The 22,146-nt window shown below is 44.5% G+C and overlaps 1 protein-coding gene across 1 annotated transcript in view; it reads left to right on the top strand.

Annotated features, from left to right (window-relative positions):
* Positions 1 to 6,830: 6,830 nt before the first annotated feature.
* The window catches only part of adam23a (ADAM metallopeptidase domain 23a), a 67,905-nt gene continuing 52,589 nt past the window's right edge, over positions 6,831 to 22,146 (top strand). Inside the window, exons 1-3 of the mRNA XM_007890598.2 lie at positions 6,831 to 7,181; positions 8,932 to 9,125; positions 21,383 to 21,459. Of these exons, the coding sequence (XP_007888789.1) occupies positions 7,094 to 7,181; positions 8,932 to 9,125; positions 21,383 to 21,459 (359 nt within the window). The 5' untranslated portion in view covers positions 6,831 to 7,093. The remainder of the gene's footprint in view (positions 7,182 to 8,931; positions 9,126 to 21,382; positions 21,460 to 22,146) is intronic.

The following is a 22,146-nucleotide window of genomic DNA, read 5'->3' as shown; positions in this document are numbered from 1 at the left end:
CGTGAAATTACTTGAAAACTGAAGGGTATTTTCTCCCTGTGTCCTGGCCAATAAAGAGAGGGAGAACCCAGTGACACAGAGCATTGCAAAGAACACAGAACACTACAGATAAAATTGTTCATTGACTTTAGGGCTGTTTGGACGTTGCTGTGCGAAGATCAGCGTCTGCATTTGTCTACAACTGTGTCCTGGGAAGTGCCTTGAGACATCCCGATGATGTGAAAAGGCATTCATTCTATTGAATGCCAGAATTATTACATTAAATAAATTAAATGCAATCATTATTAATAGAGTATATAATATTAAGAGGCACACTGTCCCATCAGATCACTCGCTTCAACACTTTGTCGTCTTAATATAGTCGCAGTATTGGAGCGCCCTCCGGTGGCAGAGCTTGCTCATCATCAAGCTTTGATGCACTGACCACAACCAACAACAACTTGTATTTATATGGTGCCCTACGCGCAGGGTAGTGCCTTGGAGTGCTTAACTTAACATTGAAGGAGTTTGATGCCGAACTGCCGTCCTTCATGTGGGTTAGCGTCTCAGAACGCTGATCATTTTAGACTTTCAGACATTCTCCTGATCTGAAGGTGCTATGTAAATGTAAATTATGTAAATGTAAATTGTGTCAATGTAAATTGTGTTGTATTGTTAATGTGACCAAATTACTGATCACACTCAGAGAGGCTTCAAGGGTGGATATTGGGGTGATCTTTCTGAGGTGTCTCAAATGATAAAAGGATTTGACAAAGAAAATGGAAAGAAACTTTTTTTCCACTCCTGGTAGGGAAACAAGAGGACATGATCTTAAAGGTTGAGCTATACCAGATAAGGGTGAAATCACAAAAAACAGTTTTTCACTGCACTGCAAAGGTTGTGCAAATGTGGAATTCACAAACTCCAAAGGTTGTGATTACCTGGGTCAGCGTATCCTGTGAAGCGCTTTGAGACATCTCAAAGTCGTGATAAGGTGCTATATCAAATGCAAGGATTATTATTATTTACTGGCCACTGGGTGGGGGTCGGTAGAAAAGGAACCTGTGGTGCTCGATGCAATAGGTGATAAGTTAAAACCATGGTATTGTAGTCGTTGTGATCAGTACAGTTCTTGCCACAAGATGGCCCAGTACACCAGGTCCCATGCAATATAATATACAGTGGTCGTTCTGCCAGTTATGGCTTTGAGCCAGACCTAAGATAGTGCAACAACAGCAGCAATAATTGGAACTGAATAAGCATCACACACATCAGATATTGCTGGTGAAAACGGCACACACAAATTGCGTGGGCAATGTCAGTCTCAATGCAGGTGTGGGTTGGGGTGAACTTACAGCACACAACAAAGATATCACTACAGTGGCTCTCAGTCAGGATGGCTCTGTGGTGATGGGGTTGGGAGATGGGGAAAGGGAATGGGTTGCATTTATTTAAGGTTCCCTCTTCTTTCACAACTCCCAGCCCACTCGATCATTTACACACTCCTTCTCGGCGATGTCATCCGCAGACATGGGGTCAACTTCCACATGTAATGCAAATGACACCCAAATCTACTTCGCCCCCTCCTCCCAACTGCCAGTCCATTGACGTCCTGTCAGCTTGTCTGATGGGCATCAATACCTGGATGAGCGCAAATTTCCTGCAGCTGAACGTTGGCAAGACGGAAGCCATCCTCTTTGGCTCCCGTCAACGTCTTCTTTCCTGCGGGTCTGAACTCCTCAGCCACCCCAGGCTCTCCCTCAGACTCACCGAACCCGTGCACTATCTAAGCGTCAGGTTCGATCCCCAGTTGTCCTTCCTCTCCCACATCCGTTCCCTGACCAGAACTATTTTTTTCTGCTTTCGCCACATTTTCTGCCTCCGTCCGTACCTCACACCTACAGCAGCCGAAACCCTCGTCCACGCTTTTGTCACTTCCAGATAGACTTTTCAAATGTCCTCCTCGCTGGCTTCCCCAGTTCCACCATACATAAAATACAATTAATTCAGAACTTCGCCGTCCAGATACTAACCCGCACAAAACTCTGGATCCCATCACACCAGTCTTTGTCAGGCTGCACTGGCTACCAATTTCTGAATGGAACGACTTCAAGATCCTCTCTCCCGTTTTCAAATCCCTTCATGCCCTCGCACACCTCCTTATCTTTCCGATTTGCTTACTCCCCACTCTACCAACCACTGCCTCCACTCGGATGGCTCTGGCCTCCTGTTTGTCCCTCTCCCCTCACTCCACCATCGGCGGCCATGCTTTTAGTCACTGTGCCCCGAAGCTCTGGAACTCTCTCCCCTATCTCTCTGCCGTGCCCCCTCCCTCCCCATTTTCAAATCCTGCCCAAAGATCATGATATGGTCACCTCCCCTCTCCCTCTCACCCTGACTCTCGGTCAGACTCCGCCACTGTTAAGCGCTCCAGGATGCTACCCCTTGTGAATGGCACTAAATAAATGCAAGTTGTTGTTGTTGAAGCACTATAGGTGAGTGTTTGAATGTATACAAGTGTATAAACACAATATAAATGTAAGCTTGCTGTTGATGTTGTTGGAGTTAAAGCACTTTGCTGGATAGTGTAGAAGGATCATTGCTCTGAATTTAACTGTGTTATTACAGACCTGGGATTGCTGGACACTGGCACCTGGTGCCCACATTACAAAGTTTACAGAAATCTTTTGTGAGCGCTGAATCCTTCAATGGTGCTGAAGGGAATAGAGGCGGAGGGGGGAGAGGGGGGATTTAATGGGGTGGAAGTTTGTGTGGAATATAAACAACAATGTGATAAGGCGCAATTTGTTACTGTCTCCTCTCTCGTTGTGGTATTACTGTGTTCCTCTATGTGATGGTCTATGATACTGTGTTCTTCTCTGCGATGCTCTGTGTTACTGTATTTTCCCTCTCTGTGATGCTGTGTTAATAATAATACTCTTCTCTGTAATGCTCTGCAGTGTGGTTATGACGGAGACACAAGCAGGTTAGTAATTGCTGGCTCAGCAGGGCTCTCAGTGGATCAATGCTGATGCTGCTGTTTTCTAAAGCATCACATCTTTGTTACAAGACTGGGGTCCGAGCAAGTGGCATAGAATCATAGAATAATAGAATTATACAGCACAGAAGGAGGCCCATCGTGTCTGTGCCAGCTCCTTGAAAAAAGCTCTCCAATTCAATCCCACTTCACTGCTCTCTTCCCATAGCCCTGCAAACTTGTCCTCCCCAAATAATTATCTACTTCGCTCTTAAAAATTATAACCTAAAAGTTATCAACTAAAAGTTAGAACATCATCTTTTTTTAACAAAAAAAACTCCTTTACAAATAGCCAAATATTCCTCTATTCCTGAATATAAACATAAAGTCTGTCGGATCCTACATTAGAATTCCAAAGGACAAACCCACTCCCTGTGCACTTTCCATGGGAAAAATTCTAGAGCAAAGCACTCATCACAGATACAATTCCCAATCCAGGACCCAATTTCTCTCTTATTCCCCATTCCCCGAGTCTCTGTGTCCATAGTGGATAATTTGTTCTAAAGTCACTTGTGTTTGCTTACAAAATACACAGTCACTACACTTTATTATTATTAATAGTAATAATCATCCTTGCATTTCATATAGCACTTTTCATGTCAGGAGGACATGTCAAAGCACTTCACAGTAATAGAGTGTAGTGACTGTGTATTCTGTAGGCAAATGCGGCAGCCAATTTTTACACTGCAATGTGCCACAAACAGCCATGAAGTGAATGGCCAATTTCAACTGGGAATTTGTGGGCCAGGACAGTGGGAGAAACTCCCTTCTTTTCTTTGAATAGGTAGGTGGGGAGGGCCTCAGTTTAATATTTCATCTGAAGCATGTGATGTTAAACCTCCAGCATTAGCACCTCCAACATTGCAGCGCTCTGCGATTGGTGCTTTGGGGTGTCAACCTCGACTGTATGAGTTTCAAGTCCTGATGTGGGGCTTGAACCCACAACCTTCTGACTCTGAGGGAGAGCATTCCCAAACTATCCAGGCTGACACCTAACCTGCAAGATGTGAAAGTGAATCCGGATATATCGCCACTATCTTGGAAAACCGATGGAGGTTGTGTTATTTACCGACCCTATACTGTCTTAGAACTAGTCTGAGAAGCGCTAAAGCAGAGAAGCGGCTTCATAATTAATGTCCCTGCGGATAAAGGCCAGTGGTTTAGAATTGGCACGTGTTGCACTGAATCCTGCATGAGACAATGGACTGGCAATCTGTTCCGAACAGACGCAATCTCCAAACCCACCAGAGCTTCAAATGGCATAATCTGGCCACTTTGCTCTCAGTTCCACTACCATTGTTTAGCCAAGCGACCCTAGGGGCTCTTATGATTTTCAGTCACTAGGTGGTGCCTCTACCCAATGAGGCTATTGGAGGAACGCACTGAGATTATCGCAAGATCACAACAACAGTTTGGATCAACCCATCTGATTCACCCATCCAGAAAACCCACCCTACTGCCTCCCCCCCCAGTCTGCTCTCATCACTTCATCAAGTTGTTTTTTAATGAGTCCAGTCTCATGGTCTTAGCTACTTTTCTTGGTAGCGAGGTCCAATTGATAATTACCTTCTGGGTAAAGAAAATCTTCCTGGTGCCTGTCCTGCAATTGCCATTTGTAAACTTAAACCTGTGTCCTCTTATTCTACTGATTTGTTGCTTTCTAAAGCATTGTTCTGGGTTTACTTTTTCAACCCCATTTGAAACTGTACACAATTCAATGAGGTCCCCAGCTGAGACGTCTTCTCTGAAGGCTGAAGAGCCCAAGCTTGTATAATCATTGCACATCTCTGTTTAAAAGCTCTAAAACCCTGCATTAAGGAAATCATTGGGAGGAGGCTGCACTCCCCAGAGTGAGCCAAGACAACATATTTACTGCTGAGGCTGATCCCGTCCCCAAACAAGTGTTATTGGCCGGTATTCTGACTAACAATCCCTAGATAAAATCAGTCGCTCACTTCAAGGTTGTTTGCTGTACACAAATTGAATTACAGATACACAGCCATTGAATTTCACAGTAAAATCCTGGGAAGCGCTTGGAGATGTCTCACCGACGTGATGAGGTGCTACATCAAGTACAAGGATTATTATTATTATTGTTATTATTACTAATTGCCTCCAGCCCTGAGCTGTACCTCGGAGGCTGACAGGTGTTAATCTGATAGTGCCTTAAGGTCTCTGTGCTGCCAGAAACAATGAGTAAAGTGAGACAGTGAGTGATGGCATTTTGAGAGGGTCCACATAGAACCATTGGACGAGAATAAATCCAAAAACAATCCACCCTCAGAAAGAAACCTATTTGGACAAATGGTTGTATAGATTATGCACATGACAATATACATACATATATGTGTCTTTTGTGTAAGAGAAGGCAGACTCTAAAGGTCAGCAAACCTCAGGTCTAAGCAATCTTCATGGCTGTTTGTGGGATGTGACAAAGGCGCAAATACCTTCTGTGTTTGTTTTCCAAAATAGTCGCAACACAGCAGCAACTTGTATTTATATTTATATATAAATTTATATATAAATTTGTATTTATATATAAAGTCCTTGAGGATAGGGAAAGGTTTTGGAGTGCTTAACAAAGCTGCAGTCAGAGGCCAGGGAAGGGAGAGAGAAAGCCTAAGGCATGGTCGAAGAGGTAGGATTTAAGGCTAAAAATAATAACAGTAATCATTGCATTTGATATAATGCCTTATCACGTTGTTGAGACATCTCAAAGCGTTTCACAGAAAATAACGTGTATTTTTGAGGCGAAATGAGGAAGCCAATTGTGCATAACAGTGTCTCACAAATTTCCATGGATTGAGTGACCAAATTTTTTGTTTGAGGGATTATTACTCCTGGAAAGCGATCCACCAATTGACTAACAACCGGTTCCTACTTACTGCTAGGTAAACAGAGACATGTGGAATAAGGAAACTTGACAAAGATTTTGCCCTGCATGGGAATTAAACCCTGGGTCCTCTTGCTTGCGAGGCAAGTGCTCTAACCAATATTCTACAGGACTCCATTTCTCCAGGAAGATCTTGAGACAAGCCTTTGAAGGAGGCGAGAGAGGGGGCAATCCACGACTTTAAAGTTAAGACTTAAAGATAGAGAGCAGCGATGAGGCAGACAACAACAACAAATTACATTTGTATAGCGCCTTTCACGTCAGGAGGACGTCCCAAGGCACTGGATAGGCGCGGGCAGGCAGGGTAGAGGAAGGGAATTCCAGAGGTTAGGGGCATGGAATTTCTAAGCGTTCCGAGATGCTGAAGGGTGCTTTATAAATATAAGTTGTGTTGATGGAATTTAAAATCTTGACAACAGTGTAGGCAAGGAAAGAGCTGGGGGAGAGGAGTGGGGTAGGGGATGATCAGAGAGATAGGCATGTGAAGCGCTTTGAAATGCTTCTGCGTGACCAGGTACTATAAAAATACAGTTCTTTCTTTCTTACATAATAATAATAATAATTGTTACATTTGATACAGAGCCTATCATGTCAAGAGGACATCTCAAAACATCCTAAATCCTACAGGATATACGGTAAAGTGTAGTGATTCCTATTATAGTTTCTAAAAAAAACACATTTAGAGATGAAAGTGTTTTTTTTTAAACGCTGAGAATGTTTCAGGATAATTTATTTGAAAGTGACCATCAATTGCTTTGTATGATATATTTTCCAGCTGAAACGAAATGCAGTGCAGGTGAAATAAAATGTGTTCAGTTGCAATAAAAATATTATTAAGGTTGGAATAAAATGCACCAGGTTGAAATAAATAAAACTGACTGCCCTCGACTCAGTAACAAGCCCCAATGCTGTGTGTAAAAAAAAATGCTCCAAACCAGATATTAACTGGAGTTAAAAGGAGGGACTCCAGAATGCGCAGCCTCTCTCCACACAGTCACTTCCCTCAGTCAAAGATGTCTACAGCACAGCATCCCTGAAACCAGGAGGGAGAGGAAGAGAAAAAAAGATGAGAGACAGTCTCAGATCTAACACTCGTTCCAAGTAGAGAGAGAGAGAGAGGAGAGGAAGCACAGAGCCTCGGGGAGAAAAAAAAAACACAACCACCAAAATATCAAGGAATATGAATGATGAATCTACCAGGAACCTGCTGTTTCTTGGAGAGGCTGATAGCTTTGGTCCTCTGTTCCTGTCTCCAGCCTTTTGGTGCAACGGGTAGGTAGAAAAACCAATGCATTCTCTCCCTGTGTGTGTGGGGGGGGGGTGGGGGGGTGGGGGGTGGGTTGCAAGGGGAAAGGATGGAGAAATCCCATCTAATTTTTCTTTTCTGTATTTGTTTGTTGGAACAAATGTAAATGGCAAGGTGCTGGGATTCAGTAAGAATGTCTGTAAGGTGTGTGTGTGTGTGTGTGTTGGGTGGGGGGTGGGGGTGGGGGTGGGGGGGGGCAGGGGATGAATGTCTGCTTTGCGCTGCATTGAGTATTGCTGGAGTATTGCAGATAATATGATTCTGGGCACAAGATGATCTGCCCAAGTCTCCATCGCGATCTGTATTGCTTTGTGGCTTATTTTAAATAGAAATTCCTCCTTATTTGCTGCTCCCTTTCGCTGTGTGTATTTTGTGTGTTGTGTGTGTTGTGTGTTTTGTGTGTTGTGTGTTTTGTGTGTGTGTTTGTGAACGGAATTGCAATCGAATGGTGTAAGATCCAGTTTTTTTTTTGCAGGGAATCCAGAAAATAACGGATTTTTAAAAAAATATCCTCAACACACCACCCCCATCGCACATCCCCATCCCCACCAAAAAAAATAATTGCTGCAAACATAATAATTTGCATTTCTACAATCTAAACACAGGAATTTATACATATTTAGGATCACAAATGCATAATTTTACATGAATTGTCAATTACTAGGATTTGAATGTGTGCATTTTAATGTTATATTCACTCCTCATATTTGAAATCACATAACTACAATATTACTGTATATATGAAAATATTTTTTTCTCTCTCCTCTCTTTCCAACCTTTCCCCCCACCCATTGCTCTCTCCCCACCCACTGCTCTCCCCCCCACCCACTGCTCTCCCCCCCCCCACCCACTGCTCTCCCCCCCACCCACTACTCTCCCCCTCACCCACTGCTCTCACCCACTGCTCTCCCCCTCACCCACTGCTCTCCCCCCCACCCACTGCTCTCCCCCTCACCCACTGCTCTCCCCCCCCACCCACTGCTCTCCCCCTCACCCACTGCTCTCCCCTCACCCACTGCTCTCCCCCTCACCCACTGCTATTCCCCCCATCCACTGCTCTCCCTCCCCCCTTTCTCTCACCCTCTCCCTCACCACCCTCTTTCCCCCCCCTTCTTTCCCTCCCCTTCTCCTTCTTCTCCCCCTTTCTCCCTCTTTCCCCCCTCTCCCCCTTCCCTCTCTTCTCCCCCCTCCCTCTCTCTCTCTCCCCCTCTTTCTCTCTCCCCCCTCTCTCCCTTCCCCCCCCTCTTTCTCTCTCCCCTCTCTCCCACCTCCCCCTCTCTCTCCCCCCTCTCTCTCTCTCTCTCTCCCCTCCCCTCTCTTCTCCCCCTCCCCTCTTCTCCCCCCCTCCCCTCTTCTCCCCCTTTCTCTCTCTCTCCCCCTCTTTCTCTCTCTCCCTCTTTCTCTCTCCCCCCTCTTCCCTTTCCCCCCCTCTCTCTCTCTCCCCTCTCTCTCCCCCTTCCCCTCTTCTCCCCCCCTCCCCCCCCTCTTCTCCCCCCCTCCCATCTTCTCCCCCCTCCCCTCTTCTCCCCCCCTTCCCTTTCTGTCTCTCTCTCCCCTTCCCCCCATCCTCCCCCCCTCCCTCCCCCTCTCTCCCCCTCCCCCTCTCTCCCCCCCTCCCTCTCCCCCCCTCCCCCTCCTCCCTCTCCCCCACCTCTCTCCCCCTCCTCCCTCTCCCCCCCCTCTCTCCCCCTCCTCTCTCCCCTGGTTTTCCAACAGCAGTTCCGCATCAGAACCAGAGTGATGGAGAGCGCTCGGCATCGCAATCCGGTGCACCAACAAACCACAGCAGCGATGCAATTCAGCGAGAAATAACGTGGCCTTTACGATTGATCTATTACGTTTACGATGACAATGAGAGCACTTACCATATCCTGGACACAAAAGCCAGGTATCAGCAAAAAGATGACCAGGTACAGAAAACAACCTGAGCTCAAGTCACACAGTCTTTGTGCTTTGCCATAGACTCAAGTAGTCATCACATTTTAACCCTCTGCCCCCCCCCCACCCACCCACTTCTCTCTCTCTCTCTCTCTCTCTCCCCCCCCAGTCTCCTATTCTTAGCTGAAGGTCCTGGGGACTGCATTGCAAATCCCTGATCTCCACTCTCTCTCTCTCTCTCTCTGTGTGTGTATGTGCAGGAAATCCAATGCTGCAGAGAGTAGTCAGCTCAGCTATTGTGGCTGCTCTCATTCGCTCCTCACTGTGGGAGTTGTGGAGCTGTGACATAATGAACCATTTCATAACAATCGTACTTAACATTTGGAATAGCGCCTTGTTACTACCTCGTGGAGACGCCTCAAAGCGCGTCACACGACGTACTGTAAAGTGGAGTCCACTGCTGTTTGGTGCAGCTTCCCCCCTCACCCCCCCCCCTACCCCCCACCCCCCACCGCCGAAAATATTATTGCATTCCCCCCACCCCCCCCATTTAATCCTCCTCGACTGTGAGAACAGCAGTGGAATTCTTGCAGCCAGTAAAACATTTTTGGCTCCGTGGATAAAAGCACTTGCTGATTGTCCTCGAAATTCCTCATCTTTGCTTTCAAATCCTCCACAGCCTTGCTCCAGCCTGCCTCCATGACCTGCTAACCCCATACCAACTTGTCCGTTCCCTCTGTTCCATGCTCCCCCACCATACCAGCCCCACCATCGGAGGTCGAGGCTTCAGCCTTTCTGCCCTACCCTTTGGAACTCCATCCCCCAGTCCCTTCACCTCACCCTCTCCCTTGCCCCCTTCAAGGCCCCTCTCAAGACCTTCGTCTTCAACCAGACCTTTGGTCACCCTCCTACCCTCACCCACCCTGCCCCCCCACTCTTTCTAATCCCAACCCCCAACTCAGGTGTAAATCCTTGACTGTCAAGCACTTTGGGACGTCCTCCCAACATGAAAGGCGCTATACAAATGTAATTTGTTGATGTTGTTGTTGATTGTGGAGCCATATACATTGGGATGTACCCCAGGCTCCATTGCTTCTCTGGCGTTGGCAGATGTCTTCGCTCAGTCTTGGGCAAGGAGGGTGGTATTGGGGAAAATAAGGCAAGATTGATTCTTGAGGTTGTATGGTTGAGTTGAGCTGGATTACCCATCACAATTGCATAAGGTGTCAGCTTGGCTCCGTTGATAGCACTCTCGCCTCTGAGTCAGAAGGTTGTGGGTTCAAGCCCCATGTCGAGGCTTTGAATGCACACAATCCAGGCTGATACTCCAATGCACTGCATTGTTGGAGGTGCTGTCCTTCAGATAAGAAGTTAAACCGCGGTCCCATCTGCCAGTTCAGGTGGACGTTAAAGATCCAATGGCAATCTTTGAAAAGAGAATGGAGTTTCTCCCAGTGTCCTGGACAACAATTGGTCACTCACTCCATTGCTATTTGTGGTTTGCCTACAAATAATAATAATAATAATCCTTGCATTTGATATAGCGCTTTTCATGTCTTCTAGACATCTCAAAGCACTTCACAGAAGTGTAAAGTGAATTGACCGTATATTTGTGGGCGAAACCCGGCAGCCAATTGCACACAGCAGTGTCCCATAAACAAATGTGGATTCAGTGACCAAATTATTATTGGGTTTTTTTCAGGAGAGATTATTATCCCCAGGAAAGCAATCTGCCAATCGACTAACAAACGGGTTCGTACTTACTGCTAGGTACACAAAGGCGTGTGGAGTAAGGAAACTTGCCCAACATTTTGCCTTGCCGGAAATTGAACCCAGGACTCTCGCTTGTGAGGCGAGTGCTTTAACCACTGAGCTACAGGACTCTGTGGTCCACAGTCACTGCACTTTATGTAAATTCTATCAAGGGGTATGAGATGTCCTCCCAAGGTGAAAGATGCTGTGTCGAATGCTCAGATTATTATTGTAAGCGGTGACACCATCTAATCAAATGAAGAATGCCCCTAGAGGGTGAGTAACTGGTTCATTGCATTTGGGTTTAATTGCTGACTGTCTGAACAAGCCCTTGTGTGTGACCAAACCACTACTGTATCACTTTACCTACTCCAGGGGTGAGTGACATCAGAAACTCTACGATGTGGAAAAGTGACAGACACTTAAAGCGTAAAGCTTTTTATTATTATGAATATTGATTGCCTAATAGAGAATCTTGGAATGTTACAGTGTAGAAATAGGCCAAGTTTTTAGGCGGGTTTTCAAGACAGATAGAGGCAAGGGGGGATGGTGGTGGGTTGCAGGGAGGGGCAGACGGAGGGGTAGAGGGGGACAGTGTTTCAGAGGTTAGGTGGTTAGTTCTTAAGATTCGACCACTGATTGTGGGATGCGCAGTCGAGCTGAGGGTCAAGGAAAGGAATGGGGCAGGAGAAGATCACTGAGGCAGGAGGTATTAGGGTTCGGGTTTATTAGTGGAATACCCTGGATAGGCGGTCAGTATTTGTATAGCATACAATTATAATTTTAGCTTGAGGCATTATGCTAGCGAAATGCACAGTCACTACACTGGCCGGCAATTACCTGTGCAGCTCTCTGAGACGATTTGGTTAGAGGCACCTCATTAAATTTGGGGATTATCATTCTTATCAATAAGGTGTTCAGTTATTCCACCCACCTCCTCTGTGTGCTTTATTTATTCAGCGTTAGGCAATCTGCACATCTCTCTCTCTCTCTCTCTCTCTCTGCAGATGTAGAATGACAGAAAGAAGAATCTGTGAACATTTTTATATCTTTAACAATTTCAGTAACTGTCAGCAACACATAGCCAACACTTCCATTTACATACACTGCATGGGACGTTAATGCACCAAGCCTTCTTTCCAGACTGTAGAGAGTTGGTGAATCAATCTACTTCCCACTCATTGCATTGCTTCAAAAAAAATCAATGGACCAGAACCATGTCTAATTCACTCCCATTCTACAGGAAATATGTTTGCCCAAAAAATACACTTTACAGTGAATCCCATGAAGCGCTTTTAGACGTCCTATTGACGTGAAAGACACTGCATCAAATGCGTGGATTATTGTTAATTAATTATAAAAGCACTCTTCCCTCTGAATCAAAAGGTTGTGGGTTCAAGCCCCAAGTTGTAAATCTGAGCTCACAGCCTAGGCTTGCATTCAAGTGCAGTGCAAGGTGAGTTCTGGATTGTCGTAGGTTCTATAATAATAATCCTTGCATTTGATATAGCGTCTTCGAGACGTCTCAAAGCGCTTCACAGAATCTACTCTGATGTGAATTGACTGTTTATTCTGTGGGAGAAACACGGCAGCCAATAGCGCTCTGCAACGTCCTACAAATGGATTGAGTGACCAATTTATTATTATTTTTTGAAGGAATTATTATCCCCGGAAAAGCAATCTGCCAATCGACTAATAACCGGGTTCCTACTTACTGCTATGTAAATAGAGGCGTGTGGAGTAAGGAAACTTGCCTAACACTTAGCGCTACCAGGAATTGAACTCAGGTCTCGTTTGCGAGGTGAGTGCTGTAACAACTGAGCTACAGGACTCCACTTCTATGCTTTTGCCCACAAATATACAATAAATTCACTTTACAGTATATTCTGTAGGGTTCTGAGGCTCATCGGCAGGACCTGGAAGGGCAGACCAGTCGCTGGGCCAGGGACTCATCCCACTCACCTCCTGTTAACCCTGCGAACCAAAGGATAGGGTTAGATTTCAGCACTACCCCAATGCACACTCTGTGGTCTTTCCGGAACTAGGTAAGCAGAATGCGTCCCTCCAGGGAGAAAATGCACATTCTATTCCAACAAATATCTCTGTGATTTCCATGTGTAGGTGGGATGCATGGAAATCTCAGCTTGGTCTGGATGCTGTAAAGCATGGTGATGGGTTTCTGCATGTGTCACCTGGCTGACCAAAAAGAACTTGTTGCTAGATAAACAGAGGCATGTGGATAAGGAAACTTGCTTAAAGTTTTGCCCGGCCTGGGAATCAAACCCGCGTCCTCTCGCTTGCAAAGCGAGAGCTGGAATTACACTTACCCGGATATTCCTGCTTACCAGACTGGATTTTTTTACACCCCAGCTTCCGTATGAGTCTGGCGAGCTGTGGTTTACCTGTACTGAGAAGTACAGTAATTGTGTTTTGTGGGTGAACGATTGATTCCTGCTGCATTGATTCCTGACGGAGTTTCTTAGTTGGTGTGTGGGTGTCAGGTGCTGCTGCGATGGTTGAATTGGCTGCCAATAGTTCCTGTCTGAGATAACACATAAGGAATGGCCATTTGAGCAAGGTGTTGGAGGGCTGCCAATGACTGTGAAATCGAACCCAATTGCAACGTCAGCTTCAAGGAAAGAAAACAATAGTTTCCTTGTTCAGAATTAATTGCTGACTAGATTACTAGATAAACTCGGGGATCCAGTGTGTGTGAGTTGACCATTGAATAACTTACTTCTGACCGACTGCATGTCAGGCCGCGAAGCCGGCCAAACAGTTTGATTGTCGCAAGGTTACCAAGAACGTGGTTCGATATGGCAGCATGAGGTGGCCGGCGGGGGGGGGCAAATCTATCATAATAATAATAATAATCCTTGCATTTGATACAGCACCTTAGCATTTTAATGAGACGTCTCAAAGCCTTCACAGATAATCACTATAATGACTGTGTATTTTGCGAGTGAAACATGGCAACCAATTGCGCGCTGCAATGTTCCACAAACGGTCATGGATTGAGTGACCAAATTATCATTATAATTTGTTAATAAGAATAATCCATGCGTTCGACCTGGCGCCTTTCACATCTGATTATTATTACTATTCCTTATGAGGGAATTTGATCCAGGTAAGTAAATCCATTTATTTAAGAGAATGCTTGATGCATATGTAAGGGAGAAGAGGATAGTGGGTTGTAGGAGAGGGAATTAGCAGGGATACGGGCATGAGTGAGTATAAACTCCGGCACAGACTGATTGGGCTGAGTAGTCCATTTCCGAGCTGTATTACTCTCTGTAACTTTATGCATGCACAGAAATGCACATACGGTTACAGAGTTAGAGAAACACACACACACAAACATAGTTGGAAAAATATACACACAAACACGTACACACAGAGTTAGAGAAACACACAACAGTTAGTGTAAAACACACACAGAAACGCACACCACACACACACGGAGTTAAATAGATACACACAGAGTTAGAGAAACACACACACAGAGTTAGAGGAATGCACACAGAGACAGAACACAGTTATTGAAATACACAGAGTTAGAGAAATACGCAGAGAGAACACGTACTCATACACACACACACTCGTACTCATTTCTTGCACTACTTTCATAACTTCAGAGGAGCCGTTCCCAATTAATCTAAACATGGAGCTCTCTACACTAATTCTTAACTCTCATGTGGAGTATAAACACCAGTCGGGTGGCTCATTTCATGCTGTACATTCTTTGTAAATCTTCCTAAGTTTGTAACCCAATTCCTTAATAAAGAATCTGAGTCGGGTAAATGGAGGGGAGGGGAGGGAGGGCTGGGAACTCCTTTTGGAAACTGGAAGTATGTCAGGCCACGCACGGGAGCTCCACTCTGAGCCTGTCTACTTCTCGAGTGATGCTTCCTCCGTGTTTTGTCGGCATTTCTATCCAGATGCCTTATTAAGGAACTTCACTTAGAAATACTGTATCACAAATTAGATTCCCCCACCCCCACCCCAGGTGTTGCAAAGATGTCTGGAAGGTTAAAGAAATCCTGAGCAAAGCATTTTCTTGACAAATTAGTCAAGCTGTAGTCTACTGTGAGTGTGCAGGGTCACACAGCAGGTGGAGTCCTGTAGCTCAGTGATTAGAGCACTCGCCTTGCAAGCGAGAGATCTGGGTTTGATTCCCGTCAGGGCGAAACCTTGGGCAAGTTTCCTTACTCCACACGCCTGATAATAATCCCTCAAGAAAAAAAACAATAATAAATTGGTCATTTCAATCCACGACTGTTTGTGGACATTGCTGTGCGTAATTGGCTGCCGCATTTCGCCCACAAATACACAGTCAATCCACTTTACAGTCTATTCTGTGAAGCGCTTTGAGACGTCTAGAAGACATGAAAAACGCTATATCAAAAGCAAGGATTATTATTGACTGTGTGTTTTGGTGGCAAAATGTGGCAGGTAGTTGCACACAGAAATATCCCACAAACAGCCATGGAGTGAGTGACCAATTTTATTTGGGGGATTGTTGGCTAGGACACCAGGAGAAATTCCCTTCTCTTTTCAAATCACACCATTGGGATCTTTAACATTCACCTGAACAGGCAGATCGGACCTCTGTTTAATGTTTCATCTGAAGGACAGGATTATTATGTGTCTTTCATTCATATATATAAGTGTAATAATCCTTCAAAATAAATTAAAATAATTTGGTCACTCAATCCACGACTGTTTGTGGGACGCTGCTGTGTGCAATTGGCTGACACATTTCACCCACAAAATATACAGTCAATTCACTTTACAGTATATTCTATGAAGCGCTTTGACATATCTTGAAGACGTGATAAGGCGCTTTATCAAATGAAAGGATTATTATTATTATATGGCTATTGAACCGTGGAGCTTGTCTTTTGGCCTGTTGGATTCAGACTGAGCTGGACATTTTGTCCTTACAGTAAGTACACTTCAAGGTCAGTGAGTTTATTGGCAAGCAAAGAGAAGTCTTCCGAGCATCTGAATCGTCAACCTGTCAGAATAAGTAATAAATATTTCAGGCTATGAAATCAAGGTCTGTTTTATAAGTGCGCAACCTGTGGAAAAAAGCCCAGGTTACTTGCAGTGAGGATCCTGCCTTTCACTGACTCAGTTAATAAGCCTTGGCTAAGGAGAGGTGCTGGGAAGTAAAGTCACCAACCTAGCCGCTGGGTGTATAAGAAAGGAAATAATATGTGCCCGCTTTGTCATTCTACATCAGAATTCTGCCCTTGCCGGCCAAACTGATGTTGCTCTCACATTTATAATAATAATAATCTTTGCATTTGATGTTGTGTACTATCACGTCATCAAGACTTTTCAAAGCAATACACAGGATTTATTGTAAGGTGTAGTGACTGCATACTTGTCGTTGAGCAAGGCAAGCCAATTTGTGCATCGCAATGTCTCACAAACAGCCATGAAGTGAATGACCAATGTTATCTGGAGGAGTGTCATCCAGGACACTGGAATAAAATCCCTTCTCTTTTTAAATATTGCCAAGAAATCTTTAACGTCCACCTGACCAGGCAACAACAGCAACAACAAAATTACATTTATAGAGCGCCTTTCACGTCGGGAGGACGTCCCAAGGCACTGGACAGTCAGGGGTCAGGAACCGAGCATGGGGAAGGGGTGGGGTAGGGGTGAGGGAAGGCAGAGAGATGGGAGGGCGACTGAAGGCACGATCAAAGAGGATGGTCTTAATACCGACATTGAAGGAGGCAAGGGAGGAAGCGAGGCAAAGGGACTGTGGGATGGAATTCCAGAGTGTGGGGCAGAGAGGCTGAATGCCCGGCCACCTATTGTAGGGCGGGTCGGGCGGGAGACATGGAGCAGACCAGACCCCGCTGAACGGATGGAGTGGGCAGGTTGGTAGGGAGTCAGCAGGTCAGAGAAGTAGGAAGGGGCAAGGCCATGGATGGGATCTTGGTTTAACGTGTCATCTGAAAGAGGAGAAGTCCATTCTTTGCAATTCATTGCATCGTGTTTCTCATACTCAACATTCCCTGCATCGCATTGCTCATGTGCAACATTTCCCTGCATCTGATTTCTCATGTTCAGCATTTCCCTGCATTGTATCTCTCATGCTCAGCACTTCCCTTATGCTCAACAAATCTCTGTGTCGCATTTCTTGCTCTTGACTATTCCTGACGCTGCATTTCCTAGGCTCAGAGAGTCACTGAGTCACACTTCTCATGCCGGGGGACCAGAGGATGACCTTACATTTAACTCACAAAAGATCCTAAAATTGGCTTTTTTTATGATTAGATCACCCAGCAAATAATTTCTTCTTAGTATTCAGACTACGTATTATGGGCCCTTGAATGAGATTACTCAGTGAATTGAAATTAATTCGCAAACACAGGCTAACACAGGCCTGCTATACATCCTGACCCGTCTGCTCCACTATCGGTGACTCTGCCTTCAGCTGCTCTGTCCCCAAACTCTAGAACACTCTGTCTCAATCCCTCTACCTTGCCCCCTCTTTATCTATCCTTAAGTCCCATCTGAAGACCTACCTCTTCACCTGCGCCTATGGTCACCTCCCCCTATGCCCCTTTACAGCCTCCAACCCTGCCACTATGCGGCACTCCGAGATGCTATCCTGTGTGAAGGATGCTATATAAATTCAAATTATTGTGACTGTTGTTCAAGGATATAAAGTGGAGGGAGCCTATTTTGCCGCAGGCATACCAAATATACCAGATGGATTTTAAATGTAAATCTATGCAGTCCTTGCCCCCTCCTTTCCATCCAATGCAAATCCAAACTCCCTTTATCTAATCTCACATCTGAGCCCACAGACTAGAATGGGATTCAAACCTGGTAATTTCTCCAAATTGCCAGATGGTTTATGAATGGGATACCAAGGCTGGGAATAGATGCGAGCCTCAAAGGCCCTCCCAAGTTTGATAATGCACACAAGCTTTTCTTTTTCCTGTTCGGTTTTTCAATTAATATTAATTTCTTCTGCTACTTTTGTTAATTTCCTTATTCTATCAATGCCAATCTCCCTATTGCGATTATTGCCAATTCTCCCTTTCTACCATTGCCTATTCTGACCATTGGTAAACACCCTATTCTGACCATCGTCAATCCGCCAGTCAGCTATTGATCATTGAGTTCTGCTTAAATAGGAATGAAAAGGATCATGTAACTTGTTTTTACAAAAGACCGAATTTGGGGTAATGACAGATGCTAAGAAGACAGTTCTTACTGAAAAATAGGTTATCTTTTTTGTCGAGTTGCAGTAATCTAGAGTATGAATTATAAAGTTTGTATTATAATTATAGAATTATAAAAGGATTTCTTGTTGTTTTATTTGGCTCTACACTGTGCCACAATCTGGACCAAAACTGACCTGGGACCACAAAGAGACCTTTATTCTGGCAATTTGTGATGCCTGAAATACCATTGACGGATTTCCCATCGAGACGCACAATGGCCCCTCTTTGATGCTGCATGTGTTCTTTTGCATCAAAGTAGAGGGACCAGTGTGTGCCTAGATGGGAGATCCGGTCAATCGGATATCATTTCAAGGCACCACAAACAATTTCAAATCGCTTCCAGCAGCAGAACAGTTGGAAAACAGGAAACCAAATTCCATCTTTCCCGCTGCCAAATAATTGGGAAGAGGGTGGGGGCAGAGAGGGGGTGTTTGAGCTTTGTGGCTAATGTGTAAGTATGCCTCATGTCAAAGGCTGCTTTCAGCTTTTTTAATGTTATTCAGGAGTGAGAAGGGCAACTGGTTCTTTAATAAGCCTATGTGTATGTATGTGTGTGGAGAGAGAAGTTTATAGTGGAAGACGTGAGCAGGGATCTCATCTACTTGCATCGCCTACATTTAGACAGGGAAGAATATGCTCGCCTTGTGATCACATGCCCACAGCTGCATTAATACGACAGCTTCAACTTCGGCTCACGTTTCACTAACACTAAACAAAGCATCGTAGGATTCCCACTGCCATCCAGCAGGTCTCTGTCCCGTTTGCCCAAATCAAGGCCTCTTGAGATTTTCCTCACTGCCAGCTGTTCCCAATTTCCTTGATCCTCATCCCGTTCATCCTAATCTTGATATTTCCCCCAAAATTCCTTCTGGAATGCTTCTCCCATAACCCAGAAATGCTCATTTCTTGTTCATTCATAATAAACAATCCTTGCATTTGATACACCGCCTTATCACATCGTTGAGACATTTCAGAGTGCTTCACAAGATATGCTGTAAAGCAGAGTGACTGTGCATTTTGTGGGCGAAACGCGGCATCCGGTTTGCGTTCAGCAATATCCCACAAGCAGCCGTGGAGTGAGTGATCAATTTTATTTGGGGGATTGTCGACAAGAACACTGGGACAAACTCTCTTCTCTTTTCAAATAGTGCCATGGGATCTTTAACGTCCACCTGGATGGGCAAATAGTATCTTGGTTTGATGACTCATTCTGAAGGACGGCACCACTTGACAATGCAGTGAGTCTCCAGCACTCCCTTGGAGTGTCAACGTAGATGAGTTCCAAGTCGTGATGTAGGGCTTGAACCCACAACCTTCTGACCCAGAGGCGAGAGTGCTGCTACTGAGTCATTCGCAGATTCAGTCCCTCAAACCTCTTGAAACTTCAATAACTACTTATTTCTACAGATCGCTCTGAGTGAGTGGAGCCCAATGCGATTCACATTAATACCGTTTCTAAAACCAGCTCCTCCAGGTAGTGGCAGGAGCAGGGGTCCAGCCCACTTCACAACCTTGATTTACACTGTATATAATAATAATAATAAGAATAATCCTTGCAATTGATGCAGCGCCTTATCATGTCGTTGAGAGGTCTCAAAGTGCCTCATAGAATATGCTATAAAGTGGATTGACTGTATTTTGTGGGTGTAATGCAGCAGCCGTGTTACGCATAGCAGTGTTCCACAACAGTTGTGGATTGATTGACCAATTTTTTTTGAGGGATTGTTACCTCCGGAAAGCAATCCGCTAATCAACTAAAAACCGGTTTCCGACTTACTGCTCGGTAAACAGAGGTATGTGGAGTGAGGAAACTTGCCTAAGGCTTCGTTCCTCCCTGGTCCTCTCGCTTGCGAGGTGAGAGTGCTACAGGACTCCACAACTGTATGTTCACTGTATGTTCCACACCTGATTCCCACTGTTGCAAAAAATGTGCTTGCATTACAAACACTACCTTGGATTGTCCTGAGAGGTTCCCCTAAATCGCTTACCTTTATTCCTGTCCAAGTGAGAACACATAACAACCCACCACAATGTTACACTTACAGAGCACTTTTCACGTCGGGACCATGTTTCAAAGTGCTTCCTACAGCTGACTGGCAGCCCAAGCTGGGAAGGAGAGCTGGGTTGTTGTGGAGGCAGGGGGTGGGGAGAGGGGGAAGGTGTCCAAAAATACAGTCGAAAAGATAAAATAATGCCCGAATTGGATGGAAAATCACATTCATGCTTTCACGCTTCAATGCATAGAAAATAATAGATAGAAATGATTAGAAGGCTGCAATTACAAGGTTTTAATTATAATGCTGCTTTGGAAGTCAAAGATAATTCCAGGCGACACCAGCTCAGAAGATTAGAGTATAGCAGAGAAGCTGGGGAAAAATCTATCAAAGTAATTGACATTCAGTTATTTTAATTATAGATCGCAACACTTTATAAAGTAATGTTTTTAGTTGTTAGATGCACCATGATACCTACTGAGCATAGAGTCATTTTCAACAATTTTATTTTGCTCAACTGCATTTTTTAATAATTCAATTTTATAAGTGTTTTAATATGTTATATTGTACGTAAATAATCTTCTATGTTATATTTTGTATATAATTAATATCTATTTATTATTATATATTTGTATATAAATGAACAAACGATACACCGATATGTTACTTTTTATATGTAATAATGTAATAATCTATATGGTTATGTTATTTTTATATAAGTAACAATCTATATGCTATATATTGTACCTCATATAGTTCTGGTCACGTAAGGCGGTTGTCTAGGCTCTAGAGGCAGTGCACAGGAGATCAATGAGGATGATCCCCACTGTTAGAGGAATAAGCTATAAGCAATGATTAGACAAGCCAGGGAGGGATCTTCAGTCTTGAAAGGAGACATCTCAGAGGGGACCTGTTGTACAGAGGGAGATTTTAAATGAGATTGAGAAAGTAAACTCCAAACAATACTTTTGGATGCAACAGACAAGAAGACGCAGGTTCAAGGGTTGCAAAGGGCGATTTCAGGACAAACACCAGGAAGTATTTCTTTATCCAGAGGACAATTAACAAATAGAAAAGGGTGCCAAAAAGGGTGATTGAGCATCACGTTGATTATTAAATGCATTTGGTATCCATCATTCCTCCCTCCCTTCCTTCCTATGGTTTTTATAACTGGTTATCATTGAATGTTGTCCTAAACTATAATCTTAAGTCTGCCATGAGGATTAAGCTCCTCAACCATCTGACCATTGAACACCTTTGCTCATACACACCTCTCACTTATTCCTACAGGCTGTTCACCTCACTCACGCAAGCTTCCAAATTGAGGCCTTCGGATCCACGTTCATCCTGGACATTACACTGAACCAGTAAGTAGGATCCCATGCATTTAGCAGCTGAATGTTTGTTTGTTCCCCAGAAGGAATGGTGGTGGCATTGAAGGAGCTTTGCGGGCATGTCTGTTGCCCGAGACCATTGGTTGTGTTTGGAATTGGGCCTCCCAAACATATGGACTATGTAGAGGCCTGGATGATCCCGGAGTTTAACATCCCGTCTTTGTATCTATGTGGTCCATGTTCAGAATGAGGAGGTGAAACTGTTTGCTGGCTGTAGGGTTCTGTATCAGAACCAATTCACGTTCTACTGGGCATGAGGCCACAGCACAGAAATTGGTACTTTGCCCAGAGGTTATTGCTGTGTAAAATGAAAATATCGCAGCAAGGATTATTTTCTGAGAGGGGTGTGTGGGGATGGGGGTTGAGGGGAAGGAATATGATGGTTAAGAGGAGAAGTATATTATAAGTAGAAATCTGATACGTTGGGAAGGACTTCAACTTGAGATGTCAAGAAGCAGCTTTGCTGCCTTAATCATATATTTTCATAGAATATATATGGCCATTGGATGTCTGTCAGATAGCTGATAAGGAAACTCTGAGGCTTGGGATAACAGCTGCTGGAAGGTGTTACCTGGAGTCCAAGTTTATGAACACAAGTTCATAAACTCAGGATATGAACTTGAACACAAGTTCATATCCTGAGCTTGGAGTCCACCTTGA

Source organism: Callorhinchus milii, unplaced genomic scaffold, assembly GCF_018977255.1.
Source record: "Callorhinchus milii isolate IMCB2004 unplaced genomic scaffold, IMCB_Cmil_1.0 Scaffold6, whole genome shotgun sequence".
NCBI classification, from domain to species: Eukaryota; Metazoa; Chordata; class Chondrichthyes; order Chimaeriformes; family Callorhinchidae; genus Callorhinchus; species Callorhinchus milii.
This window is presented reverse-complemented; position numbering and strand designations above follow the sequence as displayed.